This window comes from Symsagittifera roscoffensis, chromosome 4, assembly GCF_963678635.1.
Source record: "Symsagittifera roscoffensis chromosome 4, txSymRosc1.1, whole genome shotgun sequence".
NCBI lineage: Eukaryota > Metazoa > Xenacoelomorpha > Acoela > Convolutidae > Symsagittifera > Symsagittifera roscoffensis.
In genome coordinates this window covers 76,153,548-76,176,295 of record NC_087065.1, presented here as the reverse complement: position 1 = coordinate 76,176,295, position 22,748 = coordinate 76,153,548, and the positions used below count along the sequence as shown (strand labels likewise).

Sequence of the window (22,748 nt, the reverse complement as noted above, 5' to 3'; positions counted from 1 at the left end):
CTGGACAAAAAAATCTGATCATGCGATTTCCATAAAAAAGTAAGAAAACGATTTTTAGTTTGCTTATATTTATTTGCTAAACCAATTTTACGATCAAAATTTGTTTTCAATTTTTTTTGCGTGCAAAAATTTTAAAATTTTTGCTTTTATGTTACTCCACGCGCAGTTTTTTTTACAAAAAAATGTTTAAAAAATAACATTGAAGGTTCTCTGTGATTGCATATTTTGCACTTTTGAGAGTTAGATAATAGCATATAACCTAAACTGTTCAAAAAATAGCAGCCATGTACAAAAATGTGCAATTTTTACTAATAATTTTTTATGAAAATAATTTTCATCTGACTTGGCATCTAGGAATACGTAGTTATAGCTCAGCTTGTTGGTTTTTTCATTTTAAACAAGGCAAAACAAAAATATAAAGCCAAGCTAAAGAGTTTCATGGAAAAATGTTGTCATACAACTTCGTAGTATTAAAAAATGCTTATCAGGTGATTTCAGACAACTTGTTTATTGTATGTATTTGTATTTTTTTTGTATGATAAGTTCTTGTCCATCGTATGAAATTGTATGATAAGCATTTTCGTCAACCCGCGATTACTCTGCTTTTGAAAAACTCTGCCCAGTGCCTTCTGAGAAAAATTATTCACACTCATATGAACACCTAGGTCAACACACTGATGAAATTGCAAACCTATGTTGCTTCATTCGTTTTGAAACACTAAATTTAAATCATCAATAAGGTGTTTTTATTGAAGTAGCTAAATTTCGCTAGAATAATAATTTTTGTTACGCAATCAAAGGGGATGGAAACTGCTGTTAGCTCAGCTGTATAATCTCAATCAATTGAAACCCGTTATAAGCTCAATTAAATTCATCTTAAATTCATTTTTTTTAAACATACAGCATTTCCCTTCCCGATTTACAAAAAAAACTCAAAAAAGAAAGCCGGTTGCTGAGCAAGAAGCAAAGAATGTTCCGACCACATTCCTACAAACTTTAAAGAAAACTTTTTTTATCTTGAATTAGCTCGGTTCTTTCTGTGTGGTGTGATTATAGAACTATAAAAACGCCTAGACAATTAATGCATTACAGTTGTTTTCAAAAAACGCTAAAATTGTCTTGAAAAAAAAATCAGCGAAAAAAAATTTAAATTTCAAAGTTAAAATTTGTATGAATTTTTTTACGGCCAAGAAAGCGCATAATGACACATACAAAACTGTATTGTTTTTAGTAAAAATATGTTTAGCCTAAAAGGCTCAATATTTGTGTAAGACGAACGATACTCGATTGCTTTACTCGCTCGAAATTTGACGGGAACCCAGCTTTTGAAAAGTTTCATACCGGTTTTTCAACACCGAGAAACATACTGCAAATTTTAAAATGTCGTTCGAATCACAATTGAAAAGGTATCAAGATGATATATCACTCGACCCATTCCGATGATTATTTGTCTTAGCTGATTTTCCGTGAAAAATAAAAAGAAACAAAAGAAAAAAAACTAAAACACACCCGAATATAAAGTTTCTCCACAATTTTCAAATGAGCAAGGTTATAGTTTTCAACGCTCTTTAGCATCCATACTTGCTCCTAGTCGAACAACAGTTTGATAAATTTAAAAAAAGCTTTCTTCAAATTTCTTGAATTTTTGTTCAACTTATTTTTGAGCGCTGAAAACTACTACTTGCCGTTGCTTAGTAAGTTTTTTATGAATTGTGCAAATCTGTATTTTGTACCGTATCAAAACCGGCAGATCTATAATCAGTTACGAACATCTCAGAAGGCATAAAAAAATAAAATTAGCAAAACATAACGGTTTTGATAAAATTACCTGATTGTTGATAATTTTTTAGTGTTTCAAAATAACTCGACCAACTTTGAAATCTTATCGGTTTGCTGCTCTAGACATTTATATGAGTGTGAATCAACGTTTTTCCTGGAGCCCTCGACAAACGTTTTTGAAAGCAGAACCGACCCGGGATGACAAAAATGCCTATAAAACTATTCCATACAATGGAAAAACTGTTTGTCATGCAATTCCAAAGAATGAAGAAGCATTAAATTTTGAAATTGAGGAAAGTTTCACGGGTTAACGGTTCAGGCTCAAAACTTTATCAGCTTGATATCTGGCTCCCTTTTATAAGAATGAAAGCGCATTGAAAAAAAACCGGGTTGAGCTCCGTAATGCTTTTCGTACAAAATCATACACGAAGTGTAAGGAAAAAATGTTTACCATTCAATTTCATGATATGAAAAATTTTGTGTTAAGCATTTTCTTACAGACAAGCTGTTTACCAATTTTTTTCTGAATTTTTAACTGCAAAATCATTTTTATGCTCAAATAAGCGTTTTTTGAATAAAAATAATTTAATTTGCATGCGAAATATTATTATTTTTGTCTGAAAAGTAGTGCAGACTGAATTTTTCCTACCCAAGAAACAAAATCGTCTAAAAAATTTGTGAGAATCTTAATTTGAAATTTTAAATGTTGTTATACTAGAAGATACACTTCGTTAAAAAATCAGATCACGTTTTTCTACTAAAAAAAGTTTTGGTTGAAATTTTTCTAGCCATATACAAAACTTTGAGGCTTTTGTTCATAGCTCTGAGTGATCTGTGAAAAAAAATTTCTCAGTCGACACCCAAATGTCAAGTATATGTGAAAATTTTTCCCTTCCACCAAAGGGTTTCTTGTATTAGAAACTGCCTGGTTTTTGTGTTTTCGGAAAATATTTAGCATAGCTCGAAAAACAATAGTTTTTTGATGAATGGAAAAATGCTTATAATTCAATATTCATTTACGGAAAAAAGCTATATGTTGAGTTTTCTTACAATTTTTCTGTACGTATGGGATTGTTCAAAGTTATATGACATGCATCAGTCAAAAGGATATGACTCGGTCAACAGCGGTTGAAACAACATTTTATATCAAGTCATTGGTTATGTTGTAAAGTATTTCTAACGAATAGCGTATGAATACCAGGAATCCGTAGCCGTTCGGATTCACGCTCTGGGTTACTGCTAACTCGATTCTCTTCTCATGCAACAAGATAAGTCGATAAAGGTCTAATATTATTTACGACTAATTCATAGATAATTTTATAGCAACAATGAGAGTGCGCATAGTGAGTCGTGTCTTACCCTTTGTAGGTCTGACCTGAAGGTCATTGTCTATTGAGTAGCCTTCAAGGCCAAATATAATTGTGGTTGCTCATAAGTAACTTAATATGGCATTTGTGTAAAGTAATACATAACGGATATAAATAAATAATCCGGACTTATAACATTTCCCCGGTTGCAGCAGAAATAGTTTGAGCTTATGTTAATGAGTTTATTCTCTTCATACATCCATTTTTCTCTTTTTATCTCTTCTTTTGAGCATTTTGGTGTTACTCTCTTTTTTCTTTCTCATCTCTCTTGTCTTTCTTGTTTTCGCCCTCTTTTGTTGTCGGTATCGTTCAAATCCACTGGGGTCGCTGCTTGTGGTAATTGTTACCACCTCGGTGGCCTCTCGTTGTTCCAGTGTCTTTAAAAATTGGTGGCACGCGACCAATTCTGCTTTTTTATCTCCGTTGTGTTTTTGTGGCTATCGATCCTAATAGTGTTTTTAGGGAGACTACTTTCTGGCTTTGTGATTGCTGTGGGATCTGTTTAATTGTTCCTTAATTGTCTTTAGAAAGGACGTTGGGCTCACTGAATGCTATAGCAGTGATTGCAGACGAAACAATAGACGATCATTACTCAATGTCTCTTTAGGTCCTCTTCGAACGGCGCTACGTTTTTTTCTTTGAAAAAATCATTTTTCGCCAATACTGAGTAATGATCGTCTATTGTTTCGCAGCCATTAGCTGATATATATTCTGCGAAAACCACTGGATCAATTTTATCTCCTTGTTGTTCATGTTGTTGCTCCCTATCGGCTGCATTTGGAGCAAGATTCATTGTTGGCCTGGCAACTTTGTAATTTTTCTGACGAAAATTGTTTTTCGCATTTAAAACACTGCTTGTTGTTTGGCCTTTGGTTAAAAATTTGTGGTCATTTTCGTTGCCCTTGCTGACTTTGTTTTTCTTTGGAAACCCGGGGCGTTTCCTCGTCCCCTGCCCCTCCCTTGCGGCTGTTTGTTTTTTCGCTGGTGTATGAAACAAACTGGTTCCTGTTTTTTTTTTTATGTTTCCAGATGCGTGGGAGTGTCCTTGACTAAAGCTTTTCATTGTCCGGTTGTGTTCATTCCCCTTTTCTCGCCTAATTGCGTATTCGTACTCTTCTTTTAGTGGGCGTGTTTTAGCGAGAATTTCTTCCGATATCTTTTTATTGAGCATGTGGGCTGTGAACATATCCCGAACCCACTCGTCCTCTTTATCTACGCAATCATCTTTAGAGGCCAGCTCTAACAATTCCGCGTGGAATTGCTCCAAGGAGTCGTTCTTTTTCTGTGCGCAGCAGTTGGTATTATAACGTTGGAAGGCTATATTTTTTTCGGTAAGGACTACGTCCTCGAGTTCGCCGCTTAGGTCTTTTTTTGACACGGTTTGAATGTCAATGTTGGGTTTCCTTTGTCGAAATTGTTGTTGTGCGTCTTGTCCGAGGCACAAATAAGTATAAAATTTAGCTTTTGTGTTGGTATCGTCTCATGTTTCGTTACAGTGCCACATAGTACTCCCCTTGCATCAACTTTTATTCTCTCATTTACGTATCGTATTGTTTTTTCCTGATTTCGGTTTGCTTTGTCGCGCTTTTGCCATTTTTTTCATCATCGATTGCTTCTTCTAATCTTGGCAATGGTGGTTTTATGGGCGTAAAGCGCCAATTGCGACGAAAAATCTTCACGTTCATATAATTTTTTGAGAGTATCGCCGTTTGTACTCCCACAATTCGTTTAGATCATTCCACCGGTGGTTGTGTCGTGCGTCTGTTTGTGCCAAGAGGTGTAATATTTAGCGGATTCTAAGCTGATCCGATTCTGATCTCACCTGACGACTGCGCCAAGTTGCAAAGGATTTCTAAAGAGTAGTAGCGTATGAGTACAAGGAATCCGTATCCGTACTGATTCACGCTCCGCGTTACTGCTAACGCGATTCTCGTCTGATCAGAGAGTTTATTATCATTTCCAACTAATTCATAATTATTAATATAGCGACAATGAGAGCGCGCCTAGTGTGTCGTGTTTTACACCCTACTGGTGTGACCTGAAGGTCACCGTCTATTGATTAGCCTTTAATGCTGAAAAACAAATGTTATTGCTCATAAGTAATTTTGTATGGCTTTTATATAAAATACTACATAACGGATATAAATATATAATCCGGACGGATAGCATGTTATGTGATGTTTTATGTACAGGTTTTTTTTCAAGTTTTTTAAAAGAGTGCGAAGTAGTACAAAAATCAATTAGTTTTAAAAAATATGGAGTATATTATCAAAGTTTGATTATAATTTTTCCCCTTTAAGTTTGCCGTTTTGTTGATAAAAATGCTTAACGTTATGTAAAATTATGAACTTTCATCTCGGTTTTAGAGCTTTTTTATTTGATGGAAAATTAGTAACAAAATCTAACCACACTTTTTTTGTATTTGGCAAGTAGTTTGAAATAAAGTATGTGTTTTCAAAAATCAAAACATTTACAAGAATTTGTTTTCGATTGAGTGACTGAATCCAACCAATGAATTATGTTTACACAAAGTTAATCCAACGTTTGGGGTCTGTGAAACAATTAGCTAGAAACGCACGCAAAAATTTAAGTTGCCAATTTCGATTTTTGTAAATTTTCAACTTGGGGAAACAAGATATAAACAATTTTTATTTTCAACCAAAAAAATCTCAGACTAAAATTGTTTTAGCCACAACTATTTCTGAAGAAGAAACAGTTCATGAAAGAGTTTATTTTCGAGCTCAAAGTAGTTTAGCTGCTCGTGTATGTTCCATTTGCAAGAAATTACAATCCCACAGAATTGGCGCTATGAACCTAGTAACCTCCAAAAATGTCTAGCCTAGTCTGTCTAGACAATCTGTCTTTTGGGTAACTTAATTAACTCCGATCAAACAAGTTTTTGGAGCTTCGAAAATAAAAATTTCTGGATGCTAACTTGCGATTAGTTTGTATAAACAATTCAACTTCGTATAATAGCTTATGACAACATTTTTGTAAAGGCTGGCTCATTAGGTTGGCGAGACATTAGCGTCCAAAATTTTGATTTTGATGCCAATCTCAGACTGTTTTTTTTCACGCACAAGCTGTTTTGGAAATCAAATCTTACTAACTGATTCTGATGAGTTTTTGTCAAAATTGCATCTCTCTGAATGGGGAAATGTGATTGGCTTATTCCGTTTGCTGTAAGAAGCCAACTTTGTGTCTCCTAAGCGAACTTCTTTTAATTTTTCCAAATCATTATATACTTCAATCAAGTTTATTCAATGTTTTTTAAAGAAAATTTGAGCAACAAATTTCGGCTACAATAAAAATCTTAATCAAAATTATTCATGAAATAACAGTCACTCGAAGAATTTCCGCAAACCATTAGTTTCAAGGAGTTTTCTAAATGAATTTTGCGACAAAGGAGCTCTCGTAGTACGTACAAACAAAAAAATTAACTAAGTTTTCAAAGATTGCTTTTTAGTTTCATATTATTTCAGCAACATGAAAAAAACTCACACAGACAAACGTTTTAACAAAATTTGAAGCTTTTTTGGAAAATTTTGGCAAAAAACGGCGGTTTTTTTGGCGCGCGCTAAAAATAGCATATATTGGCACCAAAGGCCTCGTTATTGACTTCTGTTTTACCAATATCTATGAATTGGAGTGTCAAATTTATAATGATAGGTGTGTTCTGAAAGTTGCACTTTATCTGGATCAAGCGGACAATATCTTTTGTAAGATTAGTGTGGACTATGTTGGTTGAACTCTAAGACTTAAATTAAAGCCTCCGTTCAAAGAAATTCATGATTAAACACTTTTGGGCGTTAGAAGGAACCAGAAGCTATAGAAAAATGCATATCGTCTCTTGAGGGGCAAAAAATGTGCGCCGGTCTGCAAATACAATCTTTTAAAATCAAGATGATCACAATTTGGTAGTTTTTTTCAAGTTGAATGAATAAAAAAATGAATGAACCAATCAAAATGATTTTAATTTCAAATTCATATCTTCGTCAATAATCAGCTCAGTATAGCTGTCGACCGATAGTTAGTTGTCTTTAGACAAACTTATATTTTTCAAGGTCACCCGCATCCAAGTTCATGCATAGGTAATCGATTATAACGGATTATTTTCGTGTTTTTTTTCGAGAAATATATTGGCTTATAGCTACCAAAATTAGATGTCAAGCTTTTATAATCGATTACAATTGTGATATATTCCAAGAGATAATAATCTCTTATAATCAATAAGCATTGATTATAGTTCATGCAAAAACGCTTCAAATCAATTCTAATCGATTACAATTGACTATGATCTATTATTTTGCCAAAACTTTGTCGCAGCAAAAGTATATTTTATTGAAGGTTATTATTTTTTGTCAATAACAAAATCTCTAAAAGCGAGATGTTTTGTCTCACTTTGGTTCATCTGAACACAAAGTTTTACCACGAAATAAAAAAATACATAGAGATCACTCCATACTGTTTGAAAGGTTTCCGAGCAGGGTGAAAATATTTTTTCCGATGTTATCATGGAACTAAAGCAATTAGCTGGTACTTTAATGGTTGAAAAAAATGTGCTTCATGAAACAACTCTTATGGAGAAAAAATGGAAAATAAATCGTTAGAAATTTGAATTTATTTGTCAACGTCAAAATCATTTTCCGATTTTTCACATAAGCCAACGTCTGCAACAAGCATGACGTATATTCATATCAGATGCAAAGTCGAAAACAAAATAGAGAAAAATTTCAGATGCAAAGTCGAGAACGAAAACAAAAGAATTATAATCGAGTCCAATGATTTTTTTGTGCAAAACATGAATTAGGAATCGGGATAAAAATAAACAATTATAATCTTTTATATTTGCATAAAAAATGAATCAAAATCTAACTATAATCGATTTAAATGTATTATAATTTACTAAAATTGGTTTCAAAAAGAGACATTATAATCGATTATCAATTGATTAAAATCAATTTTTTCAAATTTTTTATCAAGACTGGTACTAAAATCATAATGTATTCGGTTATTAACGCTTGAAACTGGATGCGGAGAGACTTAATCATGTTTGAACCGATGTTTAGTAAAACTTTTTAAGCAAGCTTAAAGCACCTAATTGTACTTATAAACCATTTTTTATCAATTTTTTTTCCTAAATTGCGGTGACTAGATCTTTCTTGCATATCAACTAGTTTTTAGAGTTTTTTGGATTTTTACGGTTATCCCCCCATAAATGATTAGTTTTCGAACTGAAAATTTTTCTCAGAAAACTTAATTCAAACTACTATGAAAGGCTGGCTATGAAAATGACGCTGGCAAAAATGAAGCAGTTACTTCTAATTTAGCTACAAATAAGTCCTTTACCCTTTTCTTATCCTATTTTTTCCCCAAAACTTTTCCAAGTAACAGAACAAATGCGTCCTAAAGTGCCTTCTGAATTGCATTCTAAAATAGGTTTTAAAAACAGTCACCAGAAGTGAAAAAAACCAAATTCTTATAACATAACCAAATTTGACGCAGTGGAAGGCAGTTTTTAAAAATTTTTCGTTAGATATATAAAATAACTGACTTAGAAAACTCATTAAACAGATATTAGTTTGCAAAATGAAAAAAAAACATTGGATTGTGAAAGTTTTTTTTTTGTGTTTCACCGTACTACAAAGAGATACTATTTGTATACTTATAGTTATTCCAGAGCTTAGAGTATTTGGTATCAAGACATTTTAGCAGATCCATTGATTGAGTTACTCCAACTTTTAATAAACACCTAAAAACCACCCGAGAATCATTGTAATTTGAAGTGATATAAAGAGAGAAGTTTTGTTTTCTTTTCCCCCTGAAAAAAGAACAACTGTAGGTTCAGCTATTCTATTCTTGCAAAGTTACCAAAGATAATAAAAAAGATCAATTTGTGTTCATGTAGCTTAGTGCAATCTGATCCTTTTTTTTCAAAAAAAGAGAGCAAAGCTTAAAAAAACAGAAAAAATCGAAAAAAAAGTGGAATCGTTATCTTAATTTTATAATAAAAACACGAGAGGATGATGGTTTCAACAACTAGTCTGAAATTACCTATTGATAACAACCTAAAAAATTTTGCTGTGCGACGGTGAAATTTTGATTGTTACAAATGTTTTTTACCATATCTAATCTAGTTTTTTTTTCATATAATCTGTGTTCCTAAAAAATGGGGGGAAAAACTCTTGAGACAATTTTTTTGAAAATCCACCTACACGGAAGGTCAAGTATCAGTTGATATACAGGAACTTTTTAAAACCCTTTTTCGAAATTTTTCTCTTTTCACTAATGCTTAAACTAGTGCTCAGGCAACTGAAGCTATTTTTTGCAATAGGCTGCAAAACATTACCGATTGTTGACGATAAACTTAACGAAAGTGGATTGCTTTTTGTTTAACAATTTGTTTTCTTGGTTTATCAAAATTGGATTGCTTTTCAGCTGAACAAGCTTCTATAGTGCTGCCTGTTTCAAATTAAACCGGATGAAATGAGCTGAAACAAAACTTTCAAATTTCTTGTTCTCAGTTTCAAGTAGGATAAACGCGTCATATTTTTTTTTTGAACAAAAAGCAATGAAGACAAACCTTGTTTTCAAACTCACTAAGTTTTCACTAGATAACCTCCTAAAAAAAACTTTCATAGGCAACTGAAGCTATTTTTTTTGCAATAGGCTGCAAAAAAATTAGCAATTGTTGACGATAAATTTAACGAAAGTGGATTGCTTTTTGTTTATCAATTTGTTTTCGCGGCTTATCGAATTTTGATTGCTTTTCAGCTGAACAAGCTTCTATAGTGCTGCCTGTTTTAAATTAACCGGATGAAATAAAGCTGCAATTAAATTGCAAACTTAATTATTTCTCAAGTACCATATTATAATTGTTAATGATTAAAAGGTTTCATGTTATACATTTAAAAAAACGACACTTTTCCCCGAGTTTGCAATTTTATAGCGTTATATTGGCCATTTAGTTCTACAAGTTAGTATCATTCACATATTTTCAGCAACCTAATTTTAATATTTTAACATAACCTCGTCGCGTTTTTTCAGACTTCTGCCTCGTCCAGACAGTACATGGGTTTCAACCAACTACTCTGAATTTACCTAATGATAACATCCTAAAACAACTTGCTGTACGACTGTGAAATTTTGATTGTTACAAATGTTTTTTGCCATATTTAATATAGTTTTTTTTTCATATAATCTGTGTTCCTAAAAATGAGGGGAAAAACTCTAGAAATAATTTTTTTTGAAAATCCACCTGCACGGAATGTGAAGTATCAGTTGATATACAGGAACTTTTCAAAATCTTCTTTTGAAAACTTTCTCATTTCACTAATGCTTAAACTTATACTTAGGCAACTGAAGCTATTTTTTTGCAATAGGCAGTAAAAAATTACCGATTGTTGACGATAAACTTAATGAACGTGGAATGCTTTTTGTTTATCAACTTGTTTTCGCGGTTTATCAAATTTTGATTGCTTTTCAGCTGAACAAGCTTCTATAGTGCTGCCTGTTTTAAATTAACCCGATAAAATGAGCTAAAACAAAAATTTCAAATTTCTTGTTTTCAGTTTAAAGTAGGATAAACTCGTCATATTCTCTTTTTGAACAAAAAGCAATGAAGACAAACCTTGTTTTCAAACTCACCAAGTTTTCACTGGATAACATCCTAAAAATGCTTGCTTAGGCAACTGAAGCTATTTTCTTGCAATAGGCTGCAAAAAAAACCGATTGTTGACGATAAACTTAATGAAAGTGGATTGCTTTTTGTTTATCAACTTGTTTTCGCGGTTCATCGAATTGTGATTTAACCAAAAAATTGCGTTTTTTGGAGCCCCCCCCCCCCCCCCCCTCAAAGTTAGGATATATTGGCGCCAAAGGCGCCTTTAGAAAATTTTTAGTGTCGCTCGGCCAAAAATGGATTTCTTAAAGAGTACTAAAGGGGGGACATTTTGGGTCGGCAGGGGGCCGAATCCCTAAGGAAGGGCGCCCCCCCTCCCTAAATCCGTCCCTGATAGAGCCTAATGCATTCTGAAACATTCAATAATAACAGGGTACAATCAGGCCTTATTCTGATTTGAATCGAATCTGATTCAAATCTGGGCCAGCTCTTGTTTATACCTGATCATATTTATTGGAAGCTTATTGTCAGATCTACTAAATGCGTATTTCAAGTCATGCACATGATTTAAGTAGACATTCTTCAGATCTATGATGGTGTTGGAAAATCCAAGTTATTGGTGATCATCTCTGATTTTATTAAATTGTTTCAGTACGGGCTTTGTTTTTATCTATTAAACTACCGCCATTTAGTTGTTGAATATCAGTATTGAATTTGTTGAAACCAGTAGGACCCTCTCTACTTTCTCAGCACACACACACACTTACAGAGGTCACGATAACTTTAAAAGTTATTTTTTTGTAAATATGGCTAACTGTGATCGGAACCGTCTGTTCCACTGAGTTTGTGTTCGTGTAGTTTGAGTGTGCGTCGGAGAAAACGACTGGTGGCGAAGCGGAGAAAGGAAGACGCAGAGCAAAACTTGGACACGACAGCAAACCAGAGCAGCAGTAACAACAAAAGTAACCCCACAACATCCCCCGCAAGTAACGGAACCGAGCAGAACAGACAGTTAGCCGGCAACAATCACAAGGTCAGAACAGTTCGTGTGAAAATAAAGAAAAAAACACCAGATTAATGGCCAGGCCTCCCATTAATAATTAATATGAAAAATGGCAATACTAAAATTTCTTGAAATTTTATCGGTTTCATGTTATATACAACTTTAAAAAAAACTAGACCTTTTCCCTCGATTTTGCAGTTTTATAGCGTTATATTGGCCATTTAGTTCTACAAATTAGTATCATTCACATACTTTCAGCGACCTAATTTCAACTATTTCAACATAACCTCGTCGCGTTTTTTCAGACTTCCGGACAGCAGTACATGACGAGCTTCAATCGGTTCTCCGAATACTGCGAGCAGATGGGAGGGGGAGGGGGAGGGAGAGGGGGAACGGGCACTGACATGCAGCAGTTTCTGATGCTGGACGAATGGGGTAACAACGAAGAATCATTTCTAGGGTAAGAAAAAACGCATATGCATTAATCATTCGGTTTTAGTTTAGCTATTGTTCAGCTTTGAGTTCTATTGCACAGTAATAATTTTGCAAGAGGTTGGAAAGTTTGAAAGATAAATCTACGCTTTCGACATGGTCATTTTCATTGCTTTTTTTCCTATCGTACATTATCGCATGGACTTCGTCGTATAAAATACAACAGATTAAATACTTTGGCTTTTAATCCGTTCCCTGAGACGGCTGAAAATAGGCTAGATTTAGTCTTCTAGCGCTCTCTCAAGGGATGTTTCTCTAGAATACTTCTGTTTTGTTCCGACTTTTGAACAAAGTGACGAAATATTTGTGATCGGGATGGTTTTTTCCTGCAGACAAATTCCAACTTTTTAACTACTCATGTTTGACGGAAATTTTTATTATCCGAAGAATATTGTTGTCCTGAGCTCAAATAAAAAAAAAATGATATTTTACCTGTGATTATTTGTTGTCAACAAATGTGCGCTTAAATAATGGTAATATAGCTTATTTAGGACAATTATCGCGCGATATATTTTGCGCTAGTAGGGCGTAAGCTATTTTCCAATCTCAAAAATTTATTTATATAGAAGTTGGTATTTTATAAGGCGAGTAGGGGATGAATTTTTAACTTTTAAATTTTCTTATAAAATTTATCATTTTTGTAAGCGTAGAGTGCTTTATGGACCTTAAAAAGCAGTCGGAAGGAATATTCTGGGCTTTGTCGTCTAGCAGTTCTGTTCTAAAATTTGCAGTCTAGCAATTTTGTTCTAAATTTTGCAGTTTGACAATTTTGTTCTAAAATAGATGAATGTGAAATTTGAAACAAATTTCTTGATTCCGCGGTGTCCAGGAGTAAGGCTGATGCATGTACACACTAAAAACTGTGGGGTTTAACTACTTGCGCTCTTCACACATTCATTCGTAACGTTCAGCAATTCACCCGGGTTGAAGTGTTGTTGACAGAAAATGTTTGGCCAAAAATAGTCCTTTCTGTTTAACGCGATTTCGAAAGAGCCAAATGTATAGTCGAAACATAGCCAAATTATTTCGGATCATAGCCAAACACCAAGTCGAACACAAAGCCGAACACCAATTATAGTCAAACGCAAAGTTGACCACAAAGTGGTCGGATATTAGTCGATCATAATGTCGAATACGGTTTCGAAACATAATCGAACCCAAGAAAACAGCAACACGTTATCTGAGACAAACTTCTGAGAAGCGCCGTTTTGCCAAAAAAACTAACTAGATGAAAGTTTTGATGTATTAAGATGAATTTACGGTAAAATTAATTAGCCTTGATATAATTAGTTATTACAAAATCTACTATTCTGCAGTGCTTTTCACTTAGACAATATTTTACCCAAAATCAGTCTAAAGGCAGCCGAATTGGAAAATTCTGCAAAAAATGAAGAAGCCAAAACACAGAAAAAAATAAGAATACACAGAAAAATCAGGATGTGAAAAAAAATTGCGCTGTCATTGAATCCGCAATTGTGGGTGTAATATAGCAGCAACATATATAGTTACATTAATAAATAGAATCTTTAAAAAAATGTCTAAGCCAATTTTGTGGGTCTACAACTGCTACTTTTTCAATCTGCTAGCACAGCAAGTAGGATTATTTCCATACATTAGCAACTCGGATAAAAGTCAATGTCAGCGACTCCGATAACAATCATCTAATCAGCATTCATTATTAGAGCCATCATGTCAGTATTTAGAATAAAATCATCATATCAACAATTAGGATAAAATTCACCATGTCAACATTTAGGATTGAATTCAACAAATCAGCAAACAGAATAGAGGTCTACATATCTGTATATGGATCAAAAGTCACCATCAGCAATGAGTTTCATCAAATAGCATTTAGGAATAACTTCAATATACAGGCAATAGAATTACAATAGAATTCAGCACATTAGTAGTAGTCCCCATCAGCAAATCAAAAAAAAGTCTACATATCATATTTAGAGTTTCTGTTATCATATCAGCATTTAGAATAAAATAATCATATCAGCTATTAGGATTAAATTCACCATGTCAATAATTAAGATAACAGCCTGTAAAACATAAAACTTGTCAGTTTCTTTTGATATATATATACATATAATGATTAAGTCTTTCTGCTTAAAACTTTTTCAACCTGCTATTCCAGCAACTAGAATCAGTTCACCATGTCAGCAGATCGCATGAAACTCATTTTGTCAGCACTAAGGAATAAAGTCTTGGAAATCAGTTTGCTGGGAAAACAGTTTGTAGAGTAATGTAGGATTTGCACCATTTAAGGTTTTTTTAATAGCGAAAGAAGCATATAATCGGTTTAGACTTAATAATGCGTTAAGATTTTTTATTGGTTTCTTCCACTAGCAATGGACAATTCCTTCTTTCAATTCCCTCATCATATCTGTAACTAAGATAAAAAGTCTCCAATTCGCAATTAGGATTAAAGTCACTATATCAGCATGTAAGATATAATTCAGTAAAACTACAAGACTTTCAGTATTTTATTTAAAAGCTATCAGTTTTCCTTTTATATTTCCGGTTGGCTATTCTAAAAAATTTTACCCGGTCTTAAAACTTGCAAAATTGAACGTTCATTCCAAATGGTGAAAAATAAACGATGAAAATTTCAATGCGTTTTTTTTTTTTAGAAATTATCGAGTTACAGCAATAATTTAGTTTTATTGATGGTTTAACGTATAAGGTTTGTTCTCGGATTCCTCTGACAAGAATCAAACCCTTGCATTTTAATTTCCCCTTTTTGCTAGTTTACTTGCTGATTTCAGAACATTTTGTGATATTCGCTCGCAGTAGAATCTGTGACAAAACTTATAACAATAAATAATAATTACAATTGTGGTTTCTGCAATTCGCAGAGGATATTTAAAAGGCTATCGAGCGAAGCTTTTGTTGAGATTATTTTGAGCGAAGTTCTTGTTTGCGACTCAAGGCTGTTTTTTGCGTCTAGAGTTTTTACGTGGTACCAATATTGCAGCCGTTATCGATCAGGTTGTGGTAGACCTGAAGCTAGAGGTCAAGTGAGAGCTCGTCCTCACGCACTATCATTGCCATGGCAGAGGATCGATTACACGATCTGACTATCTCAAAGTCAACGCCTTACCACTATGCTAAGTGCCTATAAATAGGGTACCCGCGAAATTTACGTTGCAAGGTATTTTTGCGTGGAATCTACTGAACTTTGTCAGTTGAATCTACTCATTTTTTAGAACAGGTTTAAAGTTTTGTCTCAGAATTCCAGCGACTAACACACACCAAAAGGTGAGCCTTTTTAATGTACAGTATGGCCGCTAAATGCAAGCCCAGTAGCAGCAGTTTTCTCGATAAAATACTCGAGATAAAATCTCATCACACTCCCGTAATTGAAGTGAATTGAAAACAGGTCATTTTTTGACAAATTAGTTTTATTGATTATTAAGAGATTCTTCGAGAGAAGATTTTCTTATGTCGTTTTGCTGAGTTAAGTCTCAAAAGGATTTTTTGTAAAACATACCGCAGTCATTCCCTAAAGTATCTACAAGTGTGCGAGAAAAAACACCACAATGATTTTATAGTTTCGCGCAATCAAAATTAATTGCTTTTTACAATTCAATCAATTATAATTTTCAGTTTTAACTGCATTTACGCATTTTTTGGTCAAAAGTTTCAAAAAGTTGTATTAAACGTCATTTTGGCCCATTTCTTTTCACAATTTTGGCTGCAGCTGAATAAGGTCTTTGAAGCATTATCGGAAAAGTGAAAAATCAACTCAGTCAATCTTGATTTGAAAGCACGCTCCTTTATGCAACTCTGGATTGACCATTGTTCAATTGCTTTTATCTGATTTTTTAGTTTTGTTATGAAAGTTTTTTGATTTTGGAAATAAAAATGGATTTTTTTTGGATTGCAACTATGTTTTGATGCCCTTTGGCATTATCTTAATTCCTATCCAGTCTTTAACTGTGATCGGAACAGTAAATTCATAACAGATTGGGGCCATGTTACAAGAATTTAGCGAGAGCATAGTTATAAACAGCAGATAGGATTTTGATTGATAAAGTAAATTTTTTTGATAAACCAAATCAGATTGAACAAATCATTTGTCTTTGGCGATAAGAATCATCGCAAGCTCTTCAGCTTAATTCAATTCATGTTATTCCTAATTTTATTAAGGCGTGATTTTTGTCATGTTCTCGCAAAAGAAATAGAATCTTATCTCTTGAATACTTTTTATTTTAAAAAAGAAGTTAAGCAGGTCCTTGAACAATGTCCTTGATTAAAACATCGGCATTCTCTTTCAAAACTTGTTAATTCTTACATCAAACAAATTCACTCTTCAAAGCAGAAAAAGCGGAAAATTTCTCTTCAGTTTTCGTTTCGAAAGTGGTTTTCAATTAAGCTTTCAAGATTTGTTGATTCAGTTTTCAAAATTGTTTCTGATATTACTCTAATTAAAATAAGATTGAAATAAAATTTGAAAAAATTGAGGGATCATAAAGAAACCCATTTGAACAATTTTTAATTCATTCTCCATTAACTTCAATTTTTTCGCCTTGCTATACAAAAAAAATCCAATGTTAAAAAAACATGGCTTTGTGAAAAAGTTGAGAGGGTCTCCAAGATTAAATTCAAGCCGTTTGAACAACAAAGTTGCAAAATTCATTATCTAGTCTCACGCAAATATTTGCCTTATTCAACTAAGATGGAAAAAGAATAAATGTTCATAAAAGAAAGTCCATTTTTCATAAACTAATGATCACATCAACAAAATAGTCTTTGGTAATTCAACATACAAGTATGCATTCATTGCTTTTTTACCTTTAAAAAAACGATAAGAAATTGAAAAATGTTGAAAAATGTTGAAAAAAATTTGAAAACTTTCAGTTGCACATAACTTATTCGTCTTATCTTAAATAGAGAAAACTAATATTCTGAGCAAGTGACTGTTGTTAAAACTATGTTTGTCAGAAAATTTTGAAGGCATAAATTTGAGCATTTGTCAGAGCAGAGGAAAGTGACGGATTGTCACAAAATCAACTTTTAAGAGTTCATGGCGGTTACTAAAAATTCAGCGGGCCTTTTCTTGAGATAGCAATGCCATTTTTTTCTTCAAACTTTTGCATAATTGGGCGAAGCTTCTGAAGGCTGTTTATTCCTACTTGTCTACCATGAAAAAAAGTTCCAAAACAATAGCATTGCTACACCAAAAGCTGCCCAATGAAAGGCATTAATCTCTCCATTCCAGTGTAAATTCTTCTACAAATTTCGTTGTACAGATCCATTGTTAATGCCTTGATTTGACTAAGTCAAATTAGTCTTCAAATTTTTCATGAGATTCAACTTTCTTATCGCGTTTGACGGAATACTAATGAAAACTAGATTTAGGACAATTCCGCGTTGCATTCCTTTGCTCTCACAATCCTTCAAATTTATACTTTCAATATTTTAAAGGAAATTAAGTTCTACAAAAAAACCGCTACCAGAAACACCTGGTAAGATAGACTGATTTTAAAAATCCACACAAAACTTTGAAGTTAAAACCTGAAAGTTCTTTGGCAAAATTTCATAGACAATGAAAAAAATAACCACTGGCCATCAGAAGCATAATTTTTTTCTTTCAGAAAAAGTTTTATCAAAAAGTTTTCGGAAGCTAATTATAAGGCTCAGTGTGAAAATGTTTTTGAACAAAATATCTTGAAATTTTAAATTAGCATGCAAAATGATAAACCAGTTATTTGGCCTTCAAACAATTTTTTTTACCGACTCCTTTGTTCCTTTTGTGTTTAGCCGAGAATGTGTTTTATATAATCACCGATAATCTTTTTTTTAGTTGAATAATTTTTGAACAAAAACATGTTGGTTTTTTATCAGGACAAGCCCTATTGGATGTTTCTATTGCTTTTTACAGCTTCTGAAGCAGTTTCTATTTAGTTCTCAATCATTAAAAAATTGACTCAATTTCAGCTTAAAATGATTAATTCTGCGTTTTGTAACTTAATATTTAAATCATTTAGGTGATCTGAATTCAGAATGAATGAAAAAATTTGAGCCGAATTGATTTTTTTTGCGTACGATAAAGGTGACAATAAAACCTGGTAATTTTGAGCTCGTTAGTCATCCCAAACTTTCCTAATTGGAAAAAATTTTATACGCTCAAAAAACTACAGAACAAAAAAAGCCGGTTCGGTTTTTTCTAGTTGTGAGTTTATGGCATCAATACATTCTAGAAGCAATAAAATACTTCATCAAAATCGTTTTGTTTATAAAATTGACCTTAAATAGAGAAAAAATTGTGTTGATATTCGATTTACTAAATTACCAGTCCTCTTTCTCATTTCTTAAAGATATTTTTTTCAATTATTGTTCCGACTTTTTTAACGAAAGTATTGGAAAATTCGTGCTGGGGTTGGTTTTTTTTCTTCAGACAAATGTTGAATTTTTAATTAGCCATTTTTGTCGGAATTTTTATGGCATTCAAAAGGCATTGTTGTCCCGATTTTTCGTAAAGTTATGGGGGTTTAAAGAATGCCATTTTGGCCAATTTGTGACAATTAACGCGCGATATATTTCGCGCTATTGACGCAGAAGCTGAGATTTAATCCGTCTTGGAAATCGCTCCAAATTGGTTAAAAGAAGCTTATTTGCCATAATTGATTTGTTACTAGAAACAAAATCTATCCTTTTGTATTGAGTGTGGGGGATCATTTTCACAAAAAATTTCAAATAAAAAAAATGCATTTCGTTTATTACATTTAATTTTTTCATGTTATTCTTGCTCCATAGACCTTAAAAGGCAGTCGGAACATTCAGGGCTTCGTCTTGATACGAGCAGTCTTGTTTCGTTTTCTTTTCGTTTTGACCTCTCACTTATTATTTGGTGCAAATACTCAACTTTTCGTAATAGGAAAACAATTTAACGTAATTAAATATTTTGCTTGACACGCAAATTTTTGTGCAAAAATCTCAGTTTTAAATTAAATATGAACGAGACAAGAAACAGGCACATTTTGAAGTTACACTTGCCGAATTAAATTTGATGTGATTGAATTTTTGATGTTTTCTGCTAATTGGAAATGCTGCAAAATGAAATGCTTCTGTCAATTATTTTCTCTGCTAATGAGAAATAAATGAGAAGGATTTAGCTTTTTTTATAATGTTGATCGATGATTAACAAAACTTTCTTTTACCATATTAACAATCTTTGTTGTATAATCACTTAAATGTCAGACTTTAGATAGCAGCCAAAAAATTCCGGTAGTTATTTTGCTTTGATATGCCTGAAAAAAAATTAGTGACAAGAACTTGTTTGATTTCAGATTAAATTTTCATTTTTTTTCGTGGAAAAGTTTCAGAAATTATTCAAAGATTTTTAGAAAAATTTTTCAAAATTCAATCAATAAAAAATGGATATTCAGGGGCAGGAATACACTCCTTCGCTCTGTAATTTGACGCACTCAACGCTCAAAAAGGGTTCTCTTTGGTATTTTTAGATCAATTTTTGACCGACAAGCCACTTCTATAAAGGTACTTTTGGCGTCCAAACATGATGCTACTGTTGATGCTAATTTTATTAGGAGAGCGCGCCAAACAAATGCACTTTATTGGCCAAAATTTTCATAAAAAGTACAAAAAACAGCTTATTCAAAAATCTCGGAGAATTATTATGTTCGCCCCTTTAGAAAATAGTGAACCCCTCTTTTTTAAAGACCATTAAGTAAATAAATTATGAGTCAAAGTTAGATTACCGTCAGTGAAATTTGTCCTAAAGGTTTGCAAAAACTGCAAAATCGTCGTCTCACTTCAAATAAATCAATTACCGCAGAAATGTTTCTTTTTTGATAGTTTCCGCTTTTGCACTTTTAGGTAGACGTTTTAGGCAAACGTTTTAGGTAGACGTTTTATCAACAGTATTTTCACTGTTTTCTTTGTATGTTTTCGTTGCTTGGCCAATTTTTTTTGAGTTTTTGGTTATGCAACTTCATTAACAAAGTCTCTCAAGTATCTTCTTTCAGTATTGCCGGCTTATTTATTTCACTCACGTAAAGACCTTTCTCGGTGATTGCGTAGAACAGTGATTCCCCCTTACTAAAGGTAAGAGTTAGTCCCTCGTGCCAGAAGGATTGGTTGGGCGAAAATTCCAATCGGACTACCAGCCAATCAGAAGTCAGTATTTGAAAAGGAAAAGTCAGTATTTGATAAGTCAGTATTCGAAGGAAAAATATTGAAAATCATTCAGTTTGAGATAGCTTAAAAGACGCAGATCGGTTCATGGTTTTTGCGTATTTGGTCCTTCTGTCGTAAGAGTAGTCCCAAATGTTATGCAACCCAGCAACTTTTGTATGAACACTTCAGTTAGTAAGTGTAATGAACGCAGTGAGTACTCTTATATAGATATTGGTCATTTTTTTTGTGTTTTTATAGGAAAAAATTTGTTGATGCTCAATTTTGATTTTTCTTCGCTTGACTTTTGATCTCTTCTTAAGTTCAGTTCTTTTCTATTGTTAAAATGAACCCAAACTCCACTGTCTAACAGCACAAGTAAAAGAGTCATGAAAAACATGATTGATTGACTTCTAGATTCGAAAATGGAATTAAATTATCAGTTTGCCCATTTTACTTATTGATCCAGTTTTCTCGAATTTGGTTTAATTTTATCAAAAAAGCACCGATCAAAAATTAAAAGAGCTTCAAGAGCAAGTTTTTTTTTTGAAATTCGCAAGTTGAAGTTTTTTCAAAAAACAAGTCAGTTTTTTTTCTGTTTCCTTGCTTGAATTAATCTTTTCTAACAAACTATCTCCCTTTTGCAAAGGGGGTAATTTGTTACAAGGTACAAAATTCGTATGTTTAGTTGACAATGCTTTCTTAACAGGGAGGGATTAGTTATAAACTACCATAGGGTGTATAGTTAACAAAGTCCGGCTAATTTTTTTTCTAATTTTTCGGCGCACTTGTCATTTGCCGCGCCACCCTCCCTGATCATTCTTAATTAAGAGTATTGAATGTTTTTATTACTCTTATATAGGCCTTGATGATTTTTTTGTGTTTTTTTTTCATAAAAAGTCTTAAAATATCTTCACGCTCAATTTTGTTTTTTGGCGGTTTCATTTCGGATTTCTTTTTAAGTTCAGTCGATTTCCTGTGTTAAAGTTCTACAAATGAACAGAAAAAATGTGAAAGGCACGAAAAACGAGAATGACTTCTAATTTCAAAAGTGTAATTCAATTATCAGATTTCCCAGCGAAATAAAAACTTTATCTATTATTTCAGTTTTCTCAAATTGAGTTATTGTTATGAAAAAAGCTCCTGTCATAAATTGTTCGTGAAAATCAAAGACATTAAGGGTGTATATTTTTCTTAAAATTTTAAATTTGAAGGTTTTCAAAAATAAGACTTTTTTTTCTGTTTCCTTGCTTCATTACTCATTTCCGTCAGTTGGCTATGTTGCTGATGCTTGTTTTTTGTCGTCCAAAGGTCAACAACGGGATCTTTTGCAACAAAATGAGCAAATGAGAAGCTTCATGTTTTTCAAGTATGAGAATTTTTTTGCTACCATTGTTAAAAATGCTTTTAAATTCTCGGCCTTATTTCCGAAAACTCAATTTTAATGTACTGGCTAGTCGAATTTAAGCTTCCACATTAAGTTTCACTGGAAAATCTCGCTTTTTAATCATGAATTTATCTAAAACTGACACTCTGCTAAGACCATTCAGTCAAAACTTGAATTAAAGTACTAGTTTTGATAGTTCAATGGAGACATCACTTCGAAAAACTAAATTCAAAAATGATAATTTTTTAAAGTCTGCGTTTTGTCTTTTTATTGCAATCAATTTGGTATTTTGTTGGCAAGTTTCGATAGCCAACTGAACTTTTTTTGATGAATGTACTATTTAAATTTTGATACTTGAAGTCCAATTTCAATTGAAACCAAATTTAATAGAAATGAATTTTAGGACTTGAAATTTTTGAGGCGCAATATTCTGGTTCAGAGTTCATTATAATTGGATTTGAGGAAAACTCTTCCTTAAAGCAAAGCGTAACATGAATGTTCGTGTACCAGGGTAAGGCCCTAATTGATCCGACTGTCCTTGAAAGCTGAAGACAAAGTTTTTAAGAAAAGATGAGAAAAGAATAAATTGAGATAAAAACAAAAAAAGAGAAAATTTGAATGATTTTTTTGTTTGGCCATTGTTTTCTATTGGGGTTTAGTTGGCGTCAGGTATTGCATTATGAATACCAAACTGCTTGTTTCAAAATAACTTGGAATGATTTTATTGGCCGCTCATGCATTTTATCTGAACGCAAGATATTGCGCGTTAAATTTGCCATTTTAAAACCCCCAAACCCCTATGACTATAAAAAAATTATAAGTATGAAAAAAGCTTCGAGTAAGGTTAAGCTCAAAACAAGATATCTTTAAGGTGATTTATTTTTTTGTCAAAGTTTGACATAATAAAAAAAATCGTCTTAAGCAAAAAAATTGTAATCGCCTAATGCACTTTGGAAT

The 22,748-nt window shown here is 32.9% G+C and overlaps 2 protein-coding genes across 7 annotated transcripts in view; one reads left to right on the top strand and one right to left on the bottom strand.

Moving 5' to 3' along the window:
* LOC134845054 (kinesin-like protein KIF27) overlaps positions 1 to 22,748 on the bottom strand; it is a 539,890-nt gene that overhangs the window by 361,207 nt on the left and 155,935 nt on the right. The gene's annotated exons all lie outside the window — the stretch shown is intronic.
* LOC134844524 (uncharacterized) overlaps positions 1 to 22,748 on the top strand; it is a 67,544-nt gene that overhangs the window by 20,457 nt on the left and 24,339 nt on the right. For all 6 annotated transcript variants that reach the window (XM_063861248.1, XM_063861249.1, XM_063861244.1 and 3 more), the window contains 2 exons: positions 11,626 to 11,800; positions 12,076 to 12,230. In XM_063861248.1, coding sequence (XP_063717318.1) covers positions 11,626 to 11,800; positions 12,076 to 12,230 — 330 coding nt within the window. The remainder of the gene's footprint in view (positions 1 to 11,625; positions 11,801 to 12,075; positions 12,231 to 22,748) is intronic.